Source organism: Brassica napus, chromosome A7 (assembly GCF_020379485.1).
Source record: "Brassica napus cultivar Da-Ae chromosome A7, Da-Ae, whole genome shotgun sequence".
Classification (NCBI taxonomy): Eukaryota; Viridiplantae; Streptophyta; class Magnoliopsida; order Brassicales; family Brassicaceae; genus Brassica; species Brassica napus.
In genome coordinates this window covers 25,244,474-25,267,452 of record NC_063440.1, presented here as the reverse complement: position 1 = coordinate 25,267,452, position 22,979 = coordinate 25,244,474, and the positions used below count along the sequence as shown (strand labels likewise).

At 33.6% G+C, this 22,979-nt stretch overlaps 4 protein-coding genes across 11 annotated transcripts; 3 read left to right on the top strand and 1 right to left on the bottom strand.

Annotated features, from left to right (window-relative positions):
* The first annotated feature begins 2,876 nt into the window (after positions 1–2,876).
* On the top strand, positions 2,877–3,716 carry BNAA07G30180D (auxin-responsive protein SAUR78). The gene has a single exon (XM_013794097.3). It carries the CDS (start codon positions 3,161–3,163, stop codon positions 3,515–3,517), a length of 357 nt encoding a protein of 118 aa, XP_013649551.1. The 5' UTR covers positions 2,877–3,160; the 3' UTR covers positions 3,518–3,716.
* A 6,870-nt stretch (positions 3,717–10,586) lies between these two features.
* On the top strand, positions 10,587–13,625 carry LOC106357222 (probable complex I intermediate-associated protein 30). Of its 5 annotated transcripts, none has more exons than XR_007314731.1 (8): positions 10,587–11,295; positions 11,611–11,718; positions 11,996–12,124; positions 12,320–12,376; positions 12,578–12,633; positions 12,740–12,792; positions 12,886–12,966; positions 13,060–13,150. XR_007314731.1 is itself a non-coding variant. In XM_022689177.2 (8 exons), the coding sequence occupies exons 2-8, from the start codon at positions 11,667–11,669 to the stop codon at positions 13,430–13,432; spliced, it is 687 nt and encodes a 228-aa protein (XP_022544898.1). In that variant the 5' UTR covers positions 10,650–11,295; positions 11,611–11,666; the 3' UTR covers positions 13,433–13,625. The 5 variants fall into 5 exon arrangements, 1 of the variants encoding a protein (XP_022544898.1); XR_007314730.1 differs by having other exon boundaries at positions 10,612–11,295; positions 11,996–12,109; XM_022689177.2 differs by lacking the exon at positions 12,578–12,633 and adding an exon at positions 13,241–13,625 and having other exon boundaries at positions 10,650–11,295; positions 11,996–12,109; positions 12,701–12,792; positions 12,886–12,964; positions 13,048–13,148.
* A 588-nt stretch (positions 13,626–14,213) lies between these two features.
* LOC106354213 (chaperone protein DnaJ) lies at positions 14,214–15,961 on the top strand. Of its 4 annotated transcripts, none has more exons than XM_048736183.1 (6): positions 14,214–14,573; positions 14,718–14,802; positions 14,884–14,951; positions 15,046–15,102; positions 15,223–15,429; positions 15,575–15,961. In XM_048736183.1, exons 1-6 carry the CDS (start codon positions 14,484–14,486, stop codon positions 15,644–15,646), a joined length of 579 nt encoding a protein of 192 aa, XP_048592140.1. In that variant the 5' UTR covers positions 14,214–14,483; the 3' UTR covers positions 15,647–15,961. The 4 variants fall into 4 exon arrangements, with proteins under 4 accessions (XP_048592140.1, XP_048592142.1, XP_048592143.1 ...); XM_048736185.1 differs by having other exon boundaries at positions 14,216–14,573; positions 15,223–15,424; positions 15,593–15,961; XM_048736186.1 differs by having other exon boundaries at positions 14,217–14,573; positions 15,551–15,961.
* Positions 15,962–16,731: 770 nt separating this feature from the next.
* LOC106354212 (protein PHYTOCHROME-DEPENDENT LATE-FLOWERING) lies at positions 16,732–22,893 on the bottom strand. The gene is made up of 12 exons (XM_013794094.3): positions 22,544–22,893; positions 22,404–22,473; positions 22,252–22,316; positions 22,098–22,175; positions 21,634–21,714; positions 21,160–21,297; positions 20,972–21,070; positions 19,547–20,892; positions 19,080–19,297; positions 18,858–19,003; positions 18,699–18,737; positions 16,732–18,613 (listed from the first exon to the last, which is right to left on the bottom strand). Exons 1-12 carry the CDS (start codon positions 22,670–22,672, stop codon positions 17,048–17,050), a joined length of 3,975 nt encoding a protein of 1,324 aa, XP_013649548.1. The 5' UTR covers positions 22,673–22,893; the 3' UTR covers positions 16,732–17,047.
* Positions 22,894–22,979: the final 86 nt, after the last annotated feature.

Below are 22,979 nucleotides of genomic sequence, written 5' to 3'. Positions count from 1 at the left end.
TTGTGTCTCCCAAAGTAAAATTCTCTTTAAACATTTCCAAACCCACCAATGTGTCAGGTCAAATCTGTAGGATATTCATGTTCATACATCTAAAAATATTCATCTATAAATAAACATATCCCAACATACATTTATATCCAGCAACGATTGCAACTACTACATTATGTAGATTAGTATGTATGAAACACGGATTATTATAATTAGAGGAAGTCCAAAAAACTAAAGTAGATTAGTTGCACAATTGTCGAGCACTTGCATGAACAACAGCACCATCACAACTGGCTTGTCTCTACTTTAGTTTTGGACTCTAGTTTTAGTATAATCTATGAATTTCTTTTAATTGAGTTTCTAACCTTTTAGGTTATTAGTATGTTTAAATCTCAAGACAAAATAAAACACAAAATGCTAAAAGTATCACACCTTAGATTATTAAGTAATTTATATGGGGCTGCTTTTAAAAATTAATCAGCATAACGCGATTTAATCAAATCACTGATTAGGAATCAGAAGTACTGTAAATTAATATTCCAGATTACAGGTTGCTTGTATGTCTCTTGTAATGAATGTATATATAATGTATTATGTATGCATATATGTCCGTGTCATCTTCCTTTCTTAATCTTCAATAAAATATCTGTTCAAAAAAAAATTCTTCAATAAATCCACTCTTTAAATAGAATACTATTTTTTTTTGAAAGAATCACCTTTGATCAAATTATTAGGCTTAGTTTGAGGTCTACATAAGTATAGTATATGACATTGGACAGTTATCTAATCTCTAATCATGAGCGAGTACTATCTTACTATTTGATTTATTTTGCTACAAAAATGATTATATGTTCGACCACCTATAAAAAGAAGTATTTAAATTTTCTTAAATGATTAGCTTACCATCCACAACTTTTTGTTGGATAAAGACAGAGGGTAAGGTACAATGGTCTTCTCCACCTAATTTCTCGGAAATACCAAACTAACTTTAAGGATTCGTAATATGCCTTTGCACTGAATAAGAGGACTGTATTTTGTCAAAAGAACAAATTTGCCTTCTGATTGGTGGTTGCATCCTGTCACAAAAAATACTCAAGAGAACTTAGTTTTTATTCAAATGCTATTTTATTTATTTCATCTGTTCTACAAAGATAAATAAATTTGAAAAATAATTTAATAATAATAAATAGTATTTTATTTCTATTAGTTAATTTTATTGAAAATTGATAAACACATAAATGATAAATTTGTGATATAAATTTAATGCATTTTAATATGTGTTAACAGTTAAAAATTATCTTTGTAAAACAGAGAAAATATATAATTTTTGTTAATGGTGAAATTTTTGGACCTTAAATCCATAATCTTTCTATATATGGAATTAGCTTTAAGAAAGTCTCATCTAAAAAATAATCTCATATTTTAAAAGTTTGAATCTGAAACATTAAAAAAAAGCACTTTCAGTTTTACAATTTCTTACGATTCTTTTATGTAATGATTTTGGAAATTTAGATATAATAGTATGTTAGTCGAATGAAAAAAAAAATTAGTCGATAGATGACGATAATTGTTATTTTGCTATATACAAACGACAAACAATTTGCATTACGTTACAAAAGAAAAACAATTAGCATTATCGGGCAATATTCAACAAAGATTGTGGACAAGATGTAATCGTTATTTTAAAACATCACTCTTTGTCCGATCATAAGATAGCAACACGCAATAAGAGGTTGCCTACACATCTACACAGTACGTTTACGTATTTATCTACATTATAAGATACAACCTCTGTTCTAAAACTCGGCCGCCTAGCCGATTTAGCGGCCGAGTAAACGCTCAACGGTGACCAAGCGTGGCGGATTGAAGCTATGCGGTCAAAAAATCGGATCTGAAAAAAAAATTGAGTTTTTGCTCATTTTAACCTAGAAATCGAATAATCTCTCTAATATCTATGAAGTTCTAGCAAAAACAAGAAGAAAACCTATGAAAATTGCTTCTGAAACCATAAAAGTACCTAACTTTCGCATCTGCAACTGCAGAAAATCAGAAACGGAAGGAAGAAGAAGAAAAGTAAATGACATTTCTGCCCTTCATTAAAGAAAAAGTGTAAAAAAATGTTAAAAAGCCCAACTCCCAAGCGTCGAACCTTGGTTAATACGTTCAGTTATAGACAATAAACCACTACACCATGTCTACATTACGGGTAATAACAGAAATCTTTTATATATAATAAAAATAAATCGCCGAGTACTCGTCCGTTTTATCTCCGATTTGTGATTCGGCGCTAGGCCCTGTCCAACCGCACGCGTTACGCGTAGCGAGTTTCCGAACAAGGGATACAACAAAGAAAACTTACTGAATAAACATGAATGTATCTATATGTAAAATATTTATAACTTTCGATTTATGATGCGTGGCATACTGGCATCTATGGAGCAAAACAAAATGACATAGGTAAGAAAATAGACGTGTGACGCGATGGCTGTCATGTTAATCTAGATTAATAATGTATTTTTAATGAATTAAACCATTATGGTTAGTTTCTTTTACTTGTTGCTCAAACGTTATATAGTTTTATATTTTATACATGTGGTTTATATATGATATCGTTGAGTTTTTAGTAATTATAGTTTACTAATCCAAAAATATATTTTAAATTGTATTGTTCTTAATTATCTCTCGTATGTTAGAAGGATTATATTATCATTCATGTCATCATAGAAATTTCTTATTTGATTAACAACTGTGACTTATTTAATATATTTATACATGAAAATAAATCAATTACTGCCGCACAATTTATTACGGGAATATCTATACAATTTTTTTAAAAAAGATTATAAGATAAAAAGGAAAAACAATGGGCACAGAAACACTAGTTTTGCCATTTATGTCCTCTTCCCTCTTAGCTGTTATGCATCAATCGGTGGGTCATGCATCTATACGTTCTCTCTCTCTTGTGCTCTATCGCACTCAATATTTATACACGAACCTTCCTCGTTATTTCCTCCCAAGAACATCTCAAACACTTCTATTCTTCATTCATTCAATATTTTGACCAACACACACACATATAATCATTTGTCCTCATAAACCCTAAACCCTACCTAGTTCCAACAACTCTCTAGTTCCAAACTCAAGAAAAAAAAAGAGGTTAGTTTCATAAGCAATGGCCAAAGTTGGGAAGCTGACAAAGCTCAAGTCGGCCATAAAGAAATGGCCTTCCTTCGCCAAGAATCACCACCACTCGTCCTCCTCCGCTGCCGTCTCCGATGAGCTCTCAGAGGACAACAATCTCCATGTTGTTTATGTTGGTCAGACTCGAAGACCTTACATGCTTAGACCGGACATCATCTCTCACCCACTTTTTCAAGAACTGGTGGATCGGTCTTCTAGATCCGTGGAACATGATCGTGAGATTGTTGTATCTTGTGAAGTTGTTTTGTTCGAGCATTTGTTGTGGATGCTCAAGACTGGTCAAGAAGGAGGATCCGTTGAAGAATTGGCTGAGTTCTATACTTATTAACATCGACCGGTTGATTTTTAAACATTTGTTTCGTATAATATATACTTTCTATGTTTGTTATTTTTGTTGTTGCTGCTGATTTGTATTTTGATTCGATGCGGTGTGTGATCAAAAACGTGATCTCGTAAACCATGTCATTTGCTTCTGTTTTTTTTTGTTCTCGAGCAATTTTATGATGATGAGCATATGTAGCTTCTTACTTTGTTACGACCAACAAATAATTATTTTCTCTTAGAAGCAACCTTTATATTTCCTTCAAATATATTATAATGTATGCATATCCCTTAACTGTGATAGACAATTAAGAGAATGTGATGATTTTTCAGGTAAACTTATTTTATGGTTGCATTTATATTATTTACTTTCATTGTGGCGGTTTTGTAACTTTTGTTTCTCTTTTTGTAACGGAATCTATCTCATGATGAGTCATGTGTCTCATGACATATAAAAAGTACTGTACTGATGTTTGAAAATTGCTTAAATTAATACAGATTTTCTTTAAAAAATTGATTACATGATGACGATCCCATTTAGGTAAATTATCTATCTTTTTAAAAAAATTCTAGCAATGATTTATATCATTGACATTCATGGTGTTTTGTTTAAAATCCGGGACAGTAGCTAAAGTAGGCCTATAGCTAAGACATACTACATAACGTTGCAAACTAACTAGTATCGAAATGATTAAGAAATCTGAAAGATTCATTCTACAAAATTAACAATTATAATAAAGATTTTCATATGGTTTTGCATTGTGATTTTTTTTGCTAAACTACATACAGTGTTTTTCAAACGTAATTAGTAAATCCTCATTTTTAAATCCGTCGAAATTCCACGTACATACCTACCTGAGACTCGATCCTCTGTATATCATATATATATTTGTGGTTGTCCATTTCAAATATATGTATTTCCGTATAAATCATAAACCCATAAGCATTTTTTAAAAAAAAAATTTGCCAAGAATAATGGTCGCTCCTTATTAAAAAAAAAGGTCGCTCTCATGACGCGTTGGTGACCTGGTCCCAAGTTCATGCCCCGACTCTCTTTTCTAGTTGCAGATATAACATATTCATTTTTAATGTTTCTGAACTTCAATTCCAGCCACATAAAAATATGTTAATTTTAAAGAAATATATGAAAATTTATGGATTAGTTACATAATGAAAAATATAGTTTATACTACTTTCTTACCATCAATTAAAAACATACAAGTACATGTATACATAATAGAGTATATCTGTAGCAGCAAAGTTGGTGATCGAAACTGATAATTGTCGTGGTGGTGACGAAAGGGACGCACGGAATATTATTAAAGAGTCTCGAGGACTTTATCTATACGACTATACATAAACGTATTTAATTAGACAAACATAATAATTAAATCATCTACTCTATTAAAATAGGGGACATTTGCTAAAACCAACCCAAATATTCAAGTCAAATGTAAAAGTGTACCCCACTTTCAGTCAAATGCAAAACCAACCTAAAGGAGTAGTGAAAGTACTATTTCACCCTTATGACCAAACAAAAAACATAAATATATTTTACGTTTCTATCCTTTGGAAGTCTACACGTAATAAAAGAAGTCTACATATATATAGACTTCCTACGAAGTCTACTTTATAGACTTGTTTTGTAGTCTACACTCTAATTTGGTCTACTAATTTAATTTTGAAAATGTATAAAAATAATTATTGTGATATTTTTAATTAATCATCAATATAATGGATAATATGAAGTAAATAAATTAAAATTTCATATAATCGAACAATTTTGAAGAATATATACTAATTTGGTTATCATGTGCTAGACTATGTTCATAGTTTAGAAACAAAAGGTTCTAACATGTTATGTCTTTTAGTAGTTGATTTCATAGGGTTAGATTTTAGATTTTGTTTTTTTTTTGTTTTATTAACTTAAATCTGCATATTAATGTTTAGTAGTTTATATTTTGTATAAATGAGACTTTTTGATTATCAAGCAAAACATTTAGGGTTTGATATTTGTGGTTTAGGGTTTCGTAGACCTACAATAAAGTCTATTTATCTGAAGACGTCTTTTTCAGTCTATATTTTTCAATTTGTTTTACAAAAAATCATTATATTTAAACTAAGTTAAGTTCCTTAAGAATAAAAAAGTGAAATCATATACTATAACTATTAAAAAATAAAGAAATAAATTTAATAAATCATATATTAAAATTATTAAAATAATAAAGAATAAACAACAATAATTAAATTATTATAGTAGACTTCCAAAAAGGTCTACTATGTTATAGTAAGATCTACTCCAAAATTTTAATTTTAGTAGACTTCAAACGAAGTCTACAGTATCGTAAATTTTAACCTAGTTACATTTTTGTCTCCCTATATAAACAAAATTTATTCAATCTCTCTCTAAAGTGGCTGCACAAGTTCTTAAAACTCTCTCCCTTCTCTCTAAAACTTTCTTTCTTCTCTCTAAAATTCTCTCAATTGTTTCTAAATCTCTCTCATTATCTTCTTTCTCTCTAAAATTTTCTCAAGTCTTTCTCACAATATTATCTTGTCATTTTAGATATTATGATTCATGGTTTTCATCTTCTCCTTTAAAAAATGTAAGTTTTAGATCTATAGATTTTAAATGTGTATTTTATGTTTATTTCTCACAATATTATCTTTTTTTGGTAGGTATTATCACTCATGGATTTCATCATCTCCTCTAAAAATGTAAGTTTTAGATTAATAGATTTTAAATATGTATTTACATGTTTATATTCAAATAAATTTATAGATCAAGCTCTCTACATTAATTTGCTACTAGTTTACCTTATAAATTATATTATGTAAAGTATTTTCAGATTTAAAATTATTTTCACATTTCAAAATATATAGATTTTTTCAGATCTGAAAATTATCAGACAGTGTAGACTTCTAAAGAAGTTTACTAAAGCTTGCAGACTTCATATGAAGTTTACTAAACCATAAAGTTTAAGCAGACTTCATTGGAAGTCTACAAAAATATGACTTTAATTTTTTTTCTATGTTTTTTAATAATTTTATCTTATTTTGCAGGTATTTTCTTCCATAGTTGTTCTCTTCTCCTCCTAGAAATGTAAGGTTTACATCTATAGATTTAAAATATGTGTTCTAGTATTTATATTCAAATAAAGTTACATATTAAAATTCATATTAATATGTCTTTAATTTATAACTATTTTGTCTATTAAATCATATTTTTAAAAGTTTTTTAGATTTAAACTTATTTCATATTTTTAATGTATTATTTTTCAGATCTATTTTTTTTGATAGAGTAGACTTCATTTGAAATCTACTTAAAACTTACGGCTGGTAGACTTCAAATGAAGTCTACTAGCCTTGAATTTTAAGCAAATTTCATTAGAAGTTTACTCAAATATGATTTTAATTTTTATCTTATTTTTTAAAATTTTATTTTATTTTGCAGGTATTCTCTTCCAATATTTTCAAATCATCTTCCCAAAAATGTAAGCTTTCCATATATTCATTATAAGATATTTTGTGTTTATAATGAACTAAATTTATAGATTCATACATTATCTTTTTGCTTTGTTACAAGGATGACAAAAAACCATTTTTGAAATATTTTCCAGAACAAAGTATTTTCAAATTTTCTAAATGCACACTTTTAAATATGAAAATTTTCCATTAGTGTAGACTTCAACTAAAGTCTACTAAACAATAACTTTACGTAGACTTAATAAAAAGTCTACTAAAATATGATTTTATTTTTTATCTTATGTTTTTCTCATAACTCTATCTTATTTGGCAGGTACTTTTTCCAAGACTTTATTTGAAGCATCAAGATTATGAAAAATCAAACATACTCAAGAATACTTTTTAATATATTGCTCTGTAATAACTTTCATAATAAAATATTAATTTTTAAATAATTTTTTAATGCATAATCTATAAACATTGTATTCATTTTTAGTTGTTTTCACTTGTATGATATTATTAATTTTTTGTTAGATATCAATTTTTTCACAAGATCTAACCAACCAAACAAGTAAAACCACCATAAGCTAAAATAATAACTAACACACATGTGAGAAGAAGAAAATCTATACAAAATTTTCCCAAAAATTTTCAAGAATAATACTAATCAAAACAATTTGCAATAAGTATCAAGTGTATAATTATAACACATTAAATTGTGAAATTCATCCAAGACCATTAAAATTTTACTAACATACACTGTAAAATAATTAAATCATGAAAAAATATGATGAATAATACACAAATACACTTTTAATAGAATTTACGACGTAGACTTCAACTGCAGTCTACATTTGTAGATTTACAAAAACGTCTACACTTATTATTTAACATATAGTCAATCCAAATTTTTTTAGTGTATTGGCGCAGGCTTGATACACAAAGGCGTACAAAGTGTGTCTTAGATAACTCGATCAAGTTCCGTACTTGTCGATTATTCGTGACAGGCATAAGAGGAGTATATTCCTATTCGGAGTCATTTGTTTTAAATGATGTTTGGTAAGGAATAGGTTAGCACCATCTTCTCAATTTTGTTGTCCAGATCATAATCTTCTTGTGTCATTTCAAGAAGTTTACCATGTGTACAGCCATCATGCACAAGGAACATTCTTCAACCTTTCCGATTCTTCATCTTTTTCGAATATTTTGTCACCCAAAATGTCTTTGGCCCATACTTCACACTCGCTCTAAGTTTCCAACCACATCCTTGAACACGACACTTAGCCACATACAGAGTTTTTGTTGTCTTATATGCTGAAAATGTAAAATTATATTCCACAGTCACCGACTTCAGCTTTGAAACAAGCTCAGCCTTACTAGCAAAACTATAAACGAAGACTTAGAAATACGTCTACAATTATTAGCTAACAACATTGTCAAATCAAATGAATTATACCTTCATAATTATAAAAAAAAAATTATTTTCAAAATCACTCAAACCCATTAGGATTAACTAACACACACTGTCAAACAAAAAAACTAGAAAAAAATTTAATGAATAATACACAAATTCACATTTTTATAGATTTTTCTATGAAGACTTAATATTTAGTCTCTGAAGATGTTGACGTTCTTTTCAGTTTACAGACGTAGACTGTCAAATAGGTCTACTCTTTGGGTTGGTTTTTGCAATTGACCATTTTACGGGTTGCTTTCTATAGTTGAATAAAAGTTGTAATTTTGTACATGTAGACTTTCATTTCAGTCTACAATTTAAAAAGGTTACTTTTTGCAATTGACCAGAATTCATCCAAGATTTGACTTTCAGAACTAGACTTCATATGCAGTCTACATGTTTGAATTTTTTTGAAAGAGGTTAGTTTTGCAATTGACCAAGTTTGACTTCAAATCAGTAGATTAAAATGAACGTCTACGGGTGTGTAGACTTCTTGTGAAGTCTACTCTCAAATCCGACGGGTTGGTTTTGCATTTGACCAAAATAAAAAAGTAGACTTTATACGCAGTCTACATTTTTTTTTTAAGATAAGAAGACTGCATATGAAGTCTACAATTTAATAAATTTTTGATTGCTTTTTAAACTTTTTGGTCAAACACAAAACTAACCTATTCCACGAAGTCAAAGTTTTGGTCAAATGCAAAACTGACCTTTTATAGACTTTGTTGGCAGTCTACATTTTGTAGACTTCCGTTGAAGTCTATTTTGAAAAGTCAAAAGTTCGGTCAAATGAAAAACTAACCTCTTTTAGGTAGACGTCTTAGTAAGTCTACCGAAAGTTTTATTTTTGTTGTCAAAGGTAAAGACGGAGACTACTGGGGAAGTCTGCGTTAGAAAAAAAATTTGTCTGCTCAATTGCAAAACTAACCCGTGCGTTGACAAATAGACTGCATCGTAAGTCTCCACGGAGGCGTAGACATACAAAACAGTCTACCGTCGCGACACAGATCTGAAAAAGAACGAAAACATGTAAATAGTTACATTTTTCATGTGTAAAGCTTGTTTCCAACCTTTTCAACCGTCCAAACTCCAAATATGAGCAAAAAGAAGCATCTTTAACGATTCACTAATGAAGAAACTCGAAAATATGAAGTTTGTGATTATGAAAATGATAGTTATGAGAGTTTTTTAGATGGAAATGTAGAGGAGATGAGAGAAAATGAAGTTTTTTGGGTTATAATGAGAAAAAAAGTGGTTGAAAATTGAATTCTAGAGCTTTAGAGCTCAAAAATGGTGGTTCATGGTGGTTGGAAAAATTGATGATGATGGCATTTTTGTAAATAAGAAGAAATGGTTAGGGTGTATTTGATTTTTTGTTAATTTCGAAATTAATAAAAAAATAAATAAAAATGGCAATTTTGTGAATAATTCAAAAACATAAGGATAGTATGGAAATTTTATTGATGAATAGTATGGACAAAAAAAAAAGGGTTGGTTTTGGATTTGACTTGAAAATATGGGTTGGTTTTGAAAAACACCCTTAAAATAGAGTCCTATTTTTTATCTACCATACACAAGTCTATGTTAGACTATTCATTAAAAATTTAACTAAACATCCTAAAATTACTCATATATGATATTCTCCTAAAAAAAAAAAATATACATCTAAACAATAAGATTTATAAGAAAACATAAATATATTGTCATTAGTTAATTATCATTTGACTGTTTAATATAGACCATATTTTGTATATTCCAATAACTAATTTTGAAATTAAATAGTATAGCCCAATTCTTTTTAAATTATCAAATTAAATTTTTATATAAAACAAAATAAATAATATTTTATTGGTTGTAACATTTTATGTTGATATTTTTAGTAAAAATAAAAACATTAAACTGAAATATAATATGTTAAATAAAATAATATTTTAAAATATAACAAAAATAATTTAATTTATTTACATAAAAATATTTCGAGAATAAAAATTTCTAAACAAAGAAGCTAATATTTTTTTTATTAATTCATATAAAACTAATGTTTAAAATTAAATTATTAATATTAATGTTGTATTTTAAATAAATAAACAAAAATACTTCATTAATATATGATTTGTACAATATCATCAAACAAATTTCAACAAATATAAATTTTCAAAATAAAAATTATATACATAAAATTGATATTAGATATATATCTTTATAACATATTTTATATTTTAAATATTAATTTAAAAATATAAATATATCCGCACGGATGTGCAGGTTAATATCTAGTATCAATTGATTGTAACTTTTAAGTACGATCAAAATACTATATGCTCTAATATAAAATTATGCAAGAGGAGAAGTTTGGTTGTTAAGTTTTAATTAAGTTTCGTAATTGCTTCCGACATGCTAATGATTGAGAAGTCGCTCGGTGTGTCCTTTCCGCAAACTCATGGATATGTCTACTTCTGTCTTCTTCATTACATCTCTTGCTGCCTACACTGTGAGTACAAAATTGGGTTATATGCTATGAGTCGAAATGTGATCAATTTTATCAGAACAAATATATTTATTCACCACAATTTTGAGTAGGTTAAAACGTAACACCATTTAAATTTGTAAAATGAACAATTCTAAGTGTGTTTCAAAAAAAAAAAAAAAGAACAATTCTAAGAAAATAATATTAAAACAGAGCGAAAGTATTGGGCCTTAGTAGGCCTCATGGGCCAAAAAGCAATGAAATGAATAAACACCCATACGGGACTTTGTTCTTCCTTCCACGTTGGTCTCCGACTCATCGGTGGCCGACGTTGCCAGTGATTGTGAAACCAAACTCATCCCTTGTCTTGTATGCACCATAAAGAAAAAAAAATCAGGTGAAACCAACTCATCCTTTGTCTTGAATGATTACGATTGTGCATTTTACCATCATTAAGTTTGTATTGAGCTCAATTATGTCTTCCAAGTGTTTGCTGAAATGCCTCAATGGGCAAATTAGTCTTCTTTGCAAGTATAGTTTTTTCAAAGGAGATTCATTATTTCCTGCGGATGAATCTAAAATGATCTTGGAAACAATATTTTTCCTATTGGTTATGTTTTTTTTTGTAGGATCTCTAGTTCATGACTAAATGAGAAATGTTACGACTTGCAGTCACCGCACGAGTTCTTATTAGTGTATTATTACTGTTCAGAGTTTCTCCGTTGCCATTTGGGAAAGCAGTTGATCTGAGTCAGGAGGTTTAGAAGAATGTCACGGTTTAGATCATTGTGGCAAGCCTCGGTGAATGCAACAAAGAAAGGTATTTTCTTTTATTCTCTTTGCTGAGAGTCAAATTAACATGCTTAACACTTCTTGTAAATTATTGAATTTGTTGCTATTGGTTTCCTTATCTTGTTTAAAGTTGGTTTGTGTATTAAAGAGTAACGAATACTTTATATATTCTTGTTTTGGCCTTATAATCAAATGTCTTTGCCTGGAAAGAAAGATAATGTTTGAAGACTAGGGATGACGGTTTTACTTGTAATATGTATGCTCTTGAGCCTTTTAGCTTTGTTTTGACGATGTACATACTTCAGCTCTAACGTGGGAACTCGAGGAAATGGTACCGCCTGCGGAGAAGTGTATATTCAAGTTCAGTTCAAAAGAAGACCTGAAGAGATGGCACCTTTATTCTGATTCTGAGTATGGAGGTACTTAAAACACAGGTTCAGGCATCTGCTCATATTTGATGTTGCAGAACATATGTTCTGCTTTTAAATTTTTTCTTTTATTTACACTACTCAATCCTCATTGATTCATATTTACAACTATTCAGGCGAAATAAGATTTCTAAATATCTGCAGTACTTAGCCATTCCTCATGTGATCTGCTCATTGTCGTGTTGGATATTTACTTTATAGGATTATCTTCGGCTTCATTGGAGATGAAAGATGGAGGAAATGGATCAGACTGCACTGGTTAGTGTATATATGATGGTCAAATGTGCTTAGCCTTCTCCTTTGTTACTCTTTTGCTTGGTTCTGATACACCCAGTTTGTGTAAGATAGATTTTCATATAGACTTGTCGTTTGCTCATCTAGGGAGGCATAGAAATGTTAATTAGGATTCTCCACACCATTTTTTCTTCAGTTCTTGATCTGCAATTTGTTTGGTTTTAGCCGTTTAGGTTCTTTTATGGGTCTCTGGCGAAGAAGTTACATGCATGAAAATGAATGTACGAGGTTTCTTGACTCTTTTACCATTGTTTCTAAGTACCATTTTCACCGTGTACCTCCTCCTATGTGTGTTCTCCGGGAACCTCTCTACGGACATGAGCGAAGGTTCAAAATGGAGTATTAACCGGAGTGGTTTCTGTGGAATGCGCTCAAAGAAGGTTAAACACAAAGCTTTTTTTTCTTCTTACTAATCATCTCATCGTCAATCAAAACATAACAAAAAGCACTTTCTCTTCTTTTTTTTTTTGTAGTTTGATGGCTTTATTGATCTCGACGGGTATGATTCCATAGCCATGAGGCTTAAAGGAGATGGAAGATGCTACATCTCTACTGTGAGTCTCGTGCTGACCACATAAGGTTTATTAGGAGCACACCTTTTTTTCTTTCTTAAAACTAAACCGCAATTTTAATTCCGATATATACAGAGAATTGGGTAAACTCGCCAGGACAAGCAGAAGATAACTCATGGCAAGCTTTTGTTTTTGCTCCAAAGGGAAACTGGTATACAGCTAAGGCAAGTCTCAGACTTCTTCGACAAGGCAACTTGCGTAAAAAGAGGTTTTGTTATGTAAACCTAACCCAAGTTTGACAATTTTTCTTTTTCAGGTTCCTCTAACTCGCTACTTGCCAACATGGAAAGGAAACGTGATAGATGCAGACATGGAGATGAATCCAGGCCGTGTTGTGGGTATGTCTCTGTCAGTTAACTCACAAGGAGGTGGTTTCATTGGCGCTAAACTAGGCTCAGGCGATTTCAGAGTCGAAATTGACTGGATCAAAGCATTGAGAATGCCATGATGAATGATGCCGACAGAAAGAAACTGAAGTTCTCTGGTTTGGTTTACTTGTAAAACCGGGATTTGGGTTAACCGGATCAAAGTTGGTGGACAAAAGGAAACGTTTGTGAAATGACACTTACAAGTTACAGCAAGTTGTCTTGGCTTTAGTAGAACATAAGAGTCAATGAATAAAATTACATGGGCCATATTAAGCAAGTTGCTCAATTTGATCAAAACTATACCTTAAATGGACGATGAAGAGAATAAAAATAATTAAATTAAACTAAACTATTAGAGAACAATGATCGCCCATTGTGACTAACGTTTGAACCGATAAGAAGAATAGGGTGGGTGGGTACAACGTAGGGTCACGACATCACATCTCTAATTATGTATTTAGCATCTTTAATCAATTTGTCCGTACGAGTTTTTATAACTTTCTAAATCAAACCAAACTTTTATCTTGGTAATTTATTTTTAAATGTTTTATGTTTGATAAAGTTAATCGTAAATTTTAAATTATTAAAGCAGCAAAGAAAAAGATTTTTAATTATCTTAAAGATATTTGCAAAACATTTGTTGCGTAGAAAAAGAAAAGAATCAGTAGTAATACTTTAAAAGTTTCTAATTATTTTTAAGATATTTGCAAAAGAAATTGGTTGCGTATAATATAGAAATGAATTAGTAGTAATGTACTTTAATAAAGTTATTGTAGGCTAAAAACGAGGATAAATATAAAAAGACAAGTAGTTCAAGTGGCGAGTTTCTCGATCATTCTGTGTTACTAGTCTTTCTCCATTATATAAACAAATAAAAACTATATATTAGTATAACAAACACAAAGCACGATACCCCAAATCTCAAAGACTTCTCTGCTTCTTTTCTTTTCTCTTCTCTTCTTCTCTTATTCCACGTTTGCATTTGCAAATCCTCTGCATCTATACAACACATATATTTCGATCTTTTATTCTCTTGTTCCTTCCAATAAACTCGTCGACTTGACCTTATTAACACATACTAAACAAGACCAAAAGTTCTCTGTGTAACTCATTGTAGTATCATCATCATCAATGGAGAAGGAAGACTTGTACGCTGTTATGGATTTGAACAACGAATGTTCACAAGGAGATCTCAGAATTTCTTACAAGAACCTTGCTCTGGTTTTTACAAATCTTTTCTCTTTTTCATCTTTTTCATCTTTTTCAAATATGGTATAGTAGTAGACTAGTAGTGCATGAATGCGATCCGGTTCTGTAATTTTTGGTTAGAAATAATTGTTTTGTTCTTATTGGTCTGATGTGTAGAAATGGCATCCAGATCGGTTTAGTGAAGAAAATGAGAAAGACAAAGCCAATACGAAATTTCAATCCATTCAACGAGCCTATTCTGGTAAGTTCCTGGTTTACTTGTAAACTGGGTCTGGTTGTGGCTCTTTCGGTTTAGTAAATAGTTTTTTTTTGTTGTCAACAGTTTTGTCGGATTCGAACAAGAGGATGTTGTATGACATCGGAGCTTACGACAGTGATGACGACGAAACTGTAACTTATCCTTTGATATTATTTCTCCTTTTTTAAAAAATAAAACATAAATATAGAATTTTCACATTTTTTCTAATTATGTTGCGTTGTGTAGGGAATGGCTGATTTCATAAATGAGATGGTGACTCTAATGGCTCAAACTACATCTACGGTAACAAATTAATTATCGCTTGGTTACTAGTTACTAACTAATTACTAGTGTATTTATCTATATACAACGATGGTTATCAACTTATGATGATGGTGTGCTTTTGCATAACTTCGAACACAGGGAGACGAAACCTTGGAAGAATTTGAAAAGCTGTTTCAAGAACTGTTGATGGATGATGTGAATCAATTCAAAACTCCTCATTCATCTTCATTCCCGTATGCACCGTTCAGTGGCATGTCTGCTTCGGTGTATGGAGATGATTTATCGAATGATGATATTCAGAACAAAGCTAAAGTTGACAGTTATTGCTGCATAAGTTCTGGTGAGGTATATATCTGCGCTCTTCTCTAAAATGTATGGATATAAAACACATTTAGATGATAATGTATTAATGTAGGATATCTAGAATCTTGTTAAAAAGAAGAAATGATAAAATATGTGTTTGTAGGATTGAAAATTTATGTTGACACAGTTGATGTTTTTAATAAAGGTGAGTGGTCCATCAACGAGTTCCCGGGTTGGCAATAGAAGATCTACGAAGTAGCTAGAGCTTACTTTTTTTTTTGGAACTTTCACATAAATTATTTTTCGTCGTTGTGGTACTGTAAAATATGGTATGTAATTTAAAAAAAAAATACAATGTGTTTTAACTTCTACTTGTCTGATTCTCAAATTTTGAACTCGTTGTTCGTACTGGACGTGAACGATATATCACATTCCAGTTGTTCAGACATTCGGTCATGTTGTTTGCATGTCGCAAGATTGCATATTATTGTTCATTATGTTAACGCACAACTACTTGTAAATCATGATTTCAAATCATTAAATTTTTTAGCAATTTAAAATTATTTTTCTGCAACCTACGACTAGCCACAACATCCAACATTATCAAAACAAACAATATCTGGCTGCCGCCACAAGTTGCAACGACATACAAACGAACATGATCATTATAATAACTTTTGACGCGTAAGAGCATGAGAAAATCTACAAGCCAGCTAAATTGGCCAGCAATAAGTTGGCAAAAGTAAGAAGGCTTTGTCAGAATCTTGGCACCAAGTTGGTTCAAATAGATAGCTCGAAGTTGTGGTGGATAGAGTGAGACGACATGAGTGAGAGATGTTTGGTTGCAACTAGTAGTATCTTTCTTCAATGTAGGGCAAAGTCAATAACGTTAGGAACAGGATATTTTTGTAGGAAAGTGGGACCTGAAGACAAAAGCTACTCAACAAGTTGTCATTTGTTTTTTTTTTGATAGACCTGCGACTGCGACTCTACAAGTCTTCTCTTCTCTTCTCTTCTCTTCTCTTCCCTTCTTTTCTCCTTTGGAAAAATATATACATTTTGTTATATTTTTACAGAAATTAAAATCATGTTACCCACTACTATAACTTTATATGGTGAGCAAAATTACAAGTTTGCAATGAAATGATGTTACAAGTTGCAATGAAATGATACATAGTTATGCTTTTTATTACCAATGATAATTATTGGTGGCCTTCTACACCGAATCTGATTCATTACTTTTGTTCTTAGTTTCCAACTTGTGTAAAAGCGCTGGCTCATGTTAATTTGCTTCACAAGTCATGAAAAATTATATAAAGGTGTTTAGACCTAAATGGTGATACATAGTATTGGAATCCTATAATCAAATAAGAACAAAAATATTCAAATACAAAATCTCCAAATAAGCATGAAGCAGATTATGGTTGCATATATTATCAAATGGCACTTTCACTTGCAGAGCACAACGGCTTCTTTACTTTCTCTACTGGCACATGCCACGAATCTAATTTTAATTTCAAAAGCTTATTTAATGTACATGCAAACTTTAAAACTGTGACACACTAGAAAGACTTCCTATGCTTGTCCATCACTGAGTTAAATTACACAATTCATGTTTTGAAGATCCATGACTTTTAGTACCAATCATTAGGTTTCTTGATTACGGGTTATTACCAGCAGAGTTGCTCTTGGGACCTTGAAGCTCCATTGGGGAATTGGTGATGCTACCACCAGATCCATGTGTCTGAGAACTTAGCTGTGGACTCGCTGGACAAGCCTCTAGGTTGCTTGTGCTCATGGGATGCATCGCACCAGAGCTTATCTGAGGACTCATAGGAGTTCTTGGGTTCATTTGCTGGGGACTCAGTGGAGTTTGTTGGTTCATTTGCTGGGGACTCATTGCAGCTCGTTGGTTCATTTGCTGGGGACTCACTGGAGTTCTCTGACTCATTTGCTGGGGACTGGACTGTTGCAGCTGCTGCTGGGTAATTCCAGCTGATGGTGAGCTTACTTGGGGTGGTGACAGCACAGATTGAAGAGGGGATGCTGTTGACTGTTGCTGCTGCTGTTGTTGTGGCAGCTCATGTTGTTGTAGCTGCTGCTGCTGCTGCTGCTGAGACTGAGCTAGCTGCTGTAACTGTGGTTGCTGCTGGAACTGTTGTTGTTGGGGTTGTTGCTGCTGCTGGAGTTGCTGTTGATTCATGTACATATTCATTCCAGGCATCAGCTTAGGTGGGCCCATGTTGCCCATAGCAGCAGCTCGCTGCAGGGTAGCTCGATTTAATATATTCTGATCCATCATTGAAAGGCCAGCTGAGTTGGGGTGCATCTGCCTGGCACCTGACATGCCACTTAACCCGGCTTGGGGAGCACCCACCACACCTCCTCGGTGGGCTAACCTAAGATTTGCAAGTACAGCAGCGCTCTGGTGTGGTGGTAATGCACCAGATCGGATCTGCTGGCTTATAACATTCAAATTTGAAGCTGGATGATTCATTGGGTTCTGGCCCATATTGCTGATGCCAGGACCAGACATCGATGATGAGATTCCGCTTCCTACAATCCCTCTTCCTGCCATGTTCAATTGGTTGCCAAAAGCTCCAAGCGCAGCCATATTGTTCCCCATGCCTACACCTGATCCTTGCCCCATCAATATCTTTCTCTGAATTGCCTGCTGCTGCTGCTGTAACATCTGCAATTGATAAGGTGAGTACTTGTTCGCCATCTGACCACCTGGCTGCATGCCAGAGCTCTGGCTCATCGAATTGATAGCTGATAGCGGATTTGTAGGCATATTCATAGATGCTCTCTGCATTTGCGGATTCTGCTGTGTAAACATGGACTGTTGATTTTTCTGCTGTAGCTGTGACAGTAGCGCCGCCTGTTGTTGTGGGTCCAGCTGTTGTGGTTGCATTGGCATGGAGACACCAGACAACAGTCCTTGCGACATTTGCATGGCTTGAGAATTTGCAGGAGGGAGCATCCTTGCATTTGCATGAATGTTCTGGGTAGTGTTTATAGGCGCACTTCCAGTAATCCCCAGTTTCGATGCCTCACCGGGCGCTTGCCCAGCAGCTCCATCTCCATTCTGTTGCATATCATTTGCAGAGTTACCTCTTGGGAAACCATTCCCAGCATTCGGTTGGCTGCTGCTTGGGTCAGCATCACCACGATTTGACTTTGCCTGAATATGTTCTTCCATGAGGTATCCTTCACGGGACATCATCTGCATAAGCATATAAATCCATCTGTGAGCAGCGTTCCTTTAGAACCAGGAAGGTGACATAAATAATTCAGAATTCGAGAAATACCAGTGATTTGAATTCAGCAGCAAGTAGATCGGCGATGTGCTGTGAAAAAAGTGATAAATATAAGTCAGTATTACATTGAATGCAAGTTGAAGATATATTGCTGATCTGTATAGAATGTAGGGTGAGTTCGATAACTGCTAAAATTTCCGGACAACTTACAGTATTTGGCAACACTAAAAGATGATCTTCAGACGGACAAGTATCACCATCATCTATGTCCCCTTGATACCATGCTACTGTACCGTCGGGCTTCTCTGACATCACCAGTCTTGTTCTTATTCTAGGGACGAGGGAGGAAACATTACCTGAAAAGATGGAGTCAGTCAAGCAAATAGAGAAAAGTACAAATCGCCATATATCTGGTTAGAACAGAAAACAGACCTTGCATTACACGGTCTACCCGAAGAAAGTTCATGACTCTTGTCTTGCAAGTATTCATACTGCCACCAAGAATAGATTTTGATAATACTTTGTACTCGTCTTTGAATTCCTCGTTGTTGGACAGCTTCGGTAAACAATCCATCAGGTACCCCTGATCGTAAGAGCGAGGTCTCCGACAATACTCGTCCACCTTATGCTTTTTGCAGTTTAGTTGGTACCTAGAAATAGAACAAAACACCATTAAAAAAAATCTAACGACATAGAACATCAAAAACTTGTTCGTGCACCAACAGATATAATTAATTTGTATAAAGATCTAGTGTATAGCCAAAATCAGGAGAAGTATCAAAACCGTCAAAATCATTAAAGGCTATTGGTTCGATTACTTGTTTCTCAACTATACTAGCCGCAAGAAGAAGATTTTGATGGGAATAAACTCAATAAAACATGATTCATAAAAGCCATACCTTGCAGCAACTAGTTCAATTTTTGCGAATCTGTCGAGGATTGAGTGATCGCCCAAAGCTTGGGTTCCCACTGAAGAGCTCCTTGCATTAACTGGGACACTCATAGTATTGACACTAACAGGAGAACCAACACTGGTCATAACTTGCGTCTTAGGAAGAGAATTTGTCCTACGTTTTGGAGCCATTTGGTGTTGCCTTTGCTGCATAGCATCATTACCACTAGAACCCACTGACTGAGTAGCACCTATAGCAGGAATTGAAGTAACAGCCTTGTCCTTTTGAGCTGCTGCAACTGCTCCATAATGGGTCCCCATTGAACCACCAGAAAACTCTCCAGACTTCGATGAAAGCGGGGACTGTGGAGGAGCACCTGCTGATAAACGAGGGCTTTGAGACGATACCCTTCTACTGAATTGTTCTTCTTTTTTCAGGTCTTTTTCAATCTGCTGGCCTGGATTAGCATTCCAGGATGTCTGAGGGAAATTTGATCTGTTAAATACATTATGGGGCATCCTAGGCTGAATACGCGGATCCAAATCATTTGCATCGCTTCCCACTCCCGGCATATTGTTTCTGATATTACCATCAGTTTTACCAGTCTCAAATGGCTCCTCTTTCGAAGTGTAACGCATTGGCCCCTGTTGTGAAGCTGGAAATTGCATGGGACCAGCTTCCTGATTCATAGCTCCTCCAATTTGCTGTGGTGAAAACCTCTGAATATTTGCATTTGGATATTGAATACTTCTACGGAGCATGTCTTGTTGTAGAAGCGCATTTTTCCAATTTGTATCGGTTCCATGAGGGCCATCCATGCGTTGCCCTAACTGTTGCTGTGGAACCATATCAGGACCCATGTGAGAAACCCTTGTTCGCTTATTCAAACCAGGCATAGAAGACAGTTGTACTTCTTGGCTGTCTCTCTTTCTATGAAAAGATGGACCGGGGTTCATACTGTCAGAGGCATAAGGCAACATTGCATCTAGTCCTCCAGGCGAAGCTCCAGAGACACTGACAGCATTCGATCCTTGATCCTGCATGTTTCTAATATTTCCAGTTCCCAGGTACCTTTGTTGCTGAGGTTGTACCAAAGGCAGTGGGGAAGTTGGCGCATCTTGCAAGGCCTGATTTCTTAATCCCACCGGCATGTTCGTACCAAGATTTTGAAAAGCCTGGTTGTGATGGGTTTGATGCATTAACAAATGTCCCTGCATATTTCCTCGCTCTGAACTTTCAGGAAGGCGATCAATGCAAACCTTTTTCCCATGAATCTTGTTCTGAGAAACGACTGTCACTTCTGTCATTTGCCTCAATCTCTTTCTCCGCAACGTAGAAAGAGACAAGTCGAGCTATGAAGCATAAACAAAATCTTTTTAGACAAGCAAGTGAGAAGAGAAGGCACAAGCAGTCTTTTTAACGAGATATTACCTTAGCAGACACAGGGTTTTCACTCAGCCTATCAAGTCTGGGTACAGGATCCAGACAAAGTTCAGGTTGTATGGCTTTTAATATTCTGGATTCCACTTCCTACAGGTAATGTAAGGATTAGTACAGAATAGTTTCAATAGTCAGATATTCAACCTTTAATGCACGACTAACAGTAAGTCAGTAACTACCATGAGATCACCGTATGTCCATGAGTTGTCTGACATTGATGGAATATCTTTTACCACATTCTCGAGTGACATCTTAAGGCGCACTTTATTTATCACAGGAGAGACTTGCTCTGGAGTATGTTTACGATAGTCATGCACCTACAATAGTATGTACCAAAAATTAAAGAAAGCATGTTATGTAAGCTGATACCTGAGTAGTCAATTAGAGGAAAATAAACAAGGTTATTTTATGTTTTTAATTACTCCAACGTGTTTCAGAAGTTCATTTGTAAACAAATTATGGTAATACAACTAAATTTAAGAGCTTATGGAAGGCAATGCAGGAATTAGAACCATGGAAAATATAACTAAATTCAAGCCTTAGGAATTTTTTTTCTTAGTTTCTGGGAGAGACTACTATACTAGTTTACTTCGACTTGATGGCAGTTCATGGAAGGCTTAGGCTCAATTCAAATAGTACTGAAGATAACTTACCTCACATATAACCACCCCGTCCACAAATTTGCACGGTATATCTTCCAAAATGTCCCCAGGAAGTCTACCAGCTTCAATAGCCTATAGAAACCAGAGGAAACAAAAACATACTCAGAGGAATGATAGCTTGAAAATAAATTTAACAAAATTAGAGCAAGCAGTGCAGTCAAAATTTAGTTTGGGTTGAAAGGTAAACATCATCCTCACATATACTAAACTTAACAGAAAAATAACATTTGCACTGGCATAAGGTCCCAAATATCGAAATAAATTCTTGAAAACAGACAGCCACAATAGAGATTTCACAAACTTCTTAAGCAAAAGCCTTAACCAACAACAACTAAGAATGCAGATCTAAGTGGCTCTAATTAATAATACAAACTCAAAAAACTTACTTTCCAAAGTACATCGTAATCATTCACCAAATATTAACTCCATTTTTATTAAAAAAAAACAATATTTACCGAAAGTAGACTCTCTGCTGCTCTATCATACAGATGCAAGACCTTCGGATCATCTCTAAACGATGTCTGCTGCACAGCCTGGTTCTCACAAAATCAAAAAAATTGTGAATTAATCATATAGAGACTCTTAACTACATGAACCTCCATTACATACCTCAGAGGGTTTTCCAATGGAGTACCCATTCGGATAGAGACTCAACACAAAGGAAACTTCATGATCTGCAAATAAAAACCAAAATCACCCAAATTTTAACATAGCTCGAGTTCAGCACAAAAAAAGCATGACTCTGTCAAGAAGAAGCTAACCTGGAGATACATGAAGCAAAGATGACTGCGAACACCCAGAGCCCTCACCACCATGGCTTTCAACAAGGGCCTGAAATCAAAAACATTTGTTCACAGTGATGTAATAAAATCACAATTCCTCAAAAATTAGGCTACATTACCTTTGATTTAGCTGATAGAACGATTGATTTGGGATTCAGCTGTTCTGGAGAGTCGGGAGTAGCCGATTCAGTAGAGACCTTGGGGCGGAACTTTCTACCAGTCCTCGATATCTTAAACGTGACGCCCATGATGAGCTCTCACCAAGAAGATCGAATCTCAAAACCGTCTGGGTCCTTGCAACAAAACACGAATTTGAATGAAATTGAAACCTTTATAAGCTCGATTTTTCAGAGAGGATCGTAACACAGCTCCAATTGCGTTCGAATCGGATAGAAAAGGAGAGGAACCGAAGATCATTAGGGTTCTAAACTTCTATAGGTTAGAGAGATAACACAGAGATAAGATCTTTTTGCTGACTGGGCGAGCAGCGAGATGGTATAAACAAACTGAATCTGTAATCTGAACCGAACCGAAATTAGAAAACCGGAAATAGTT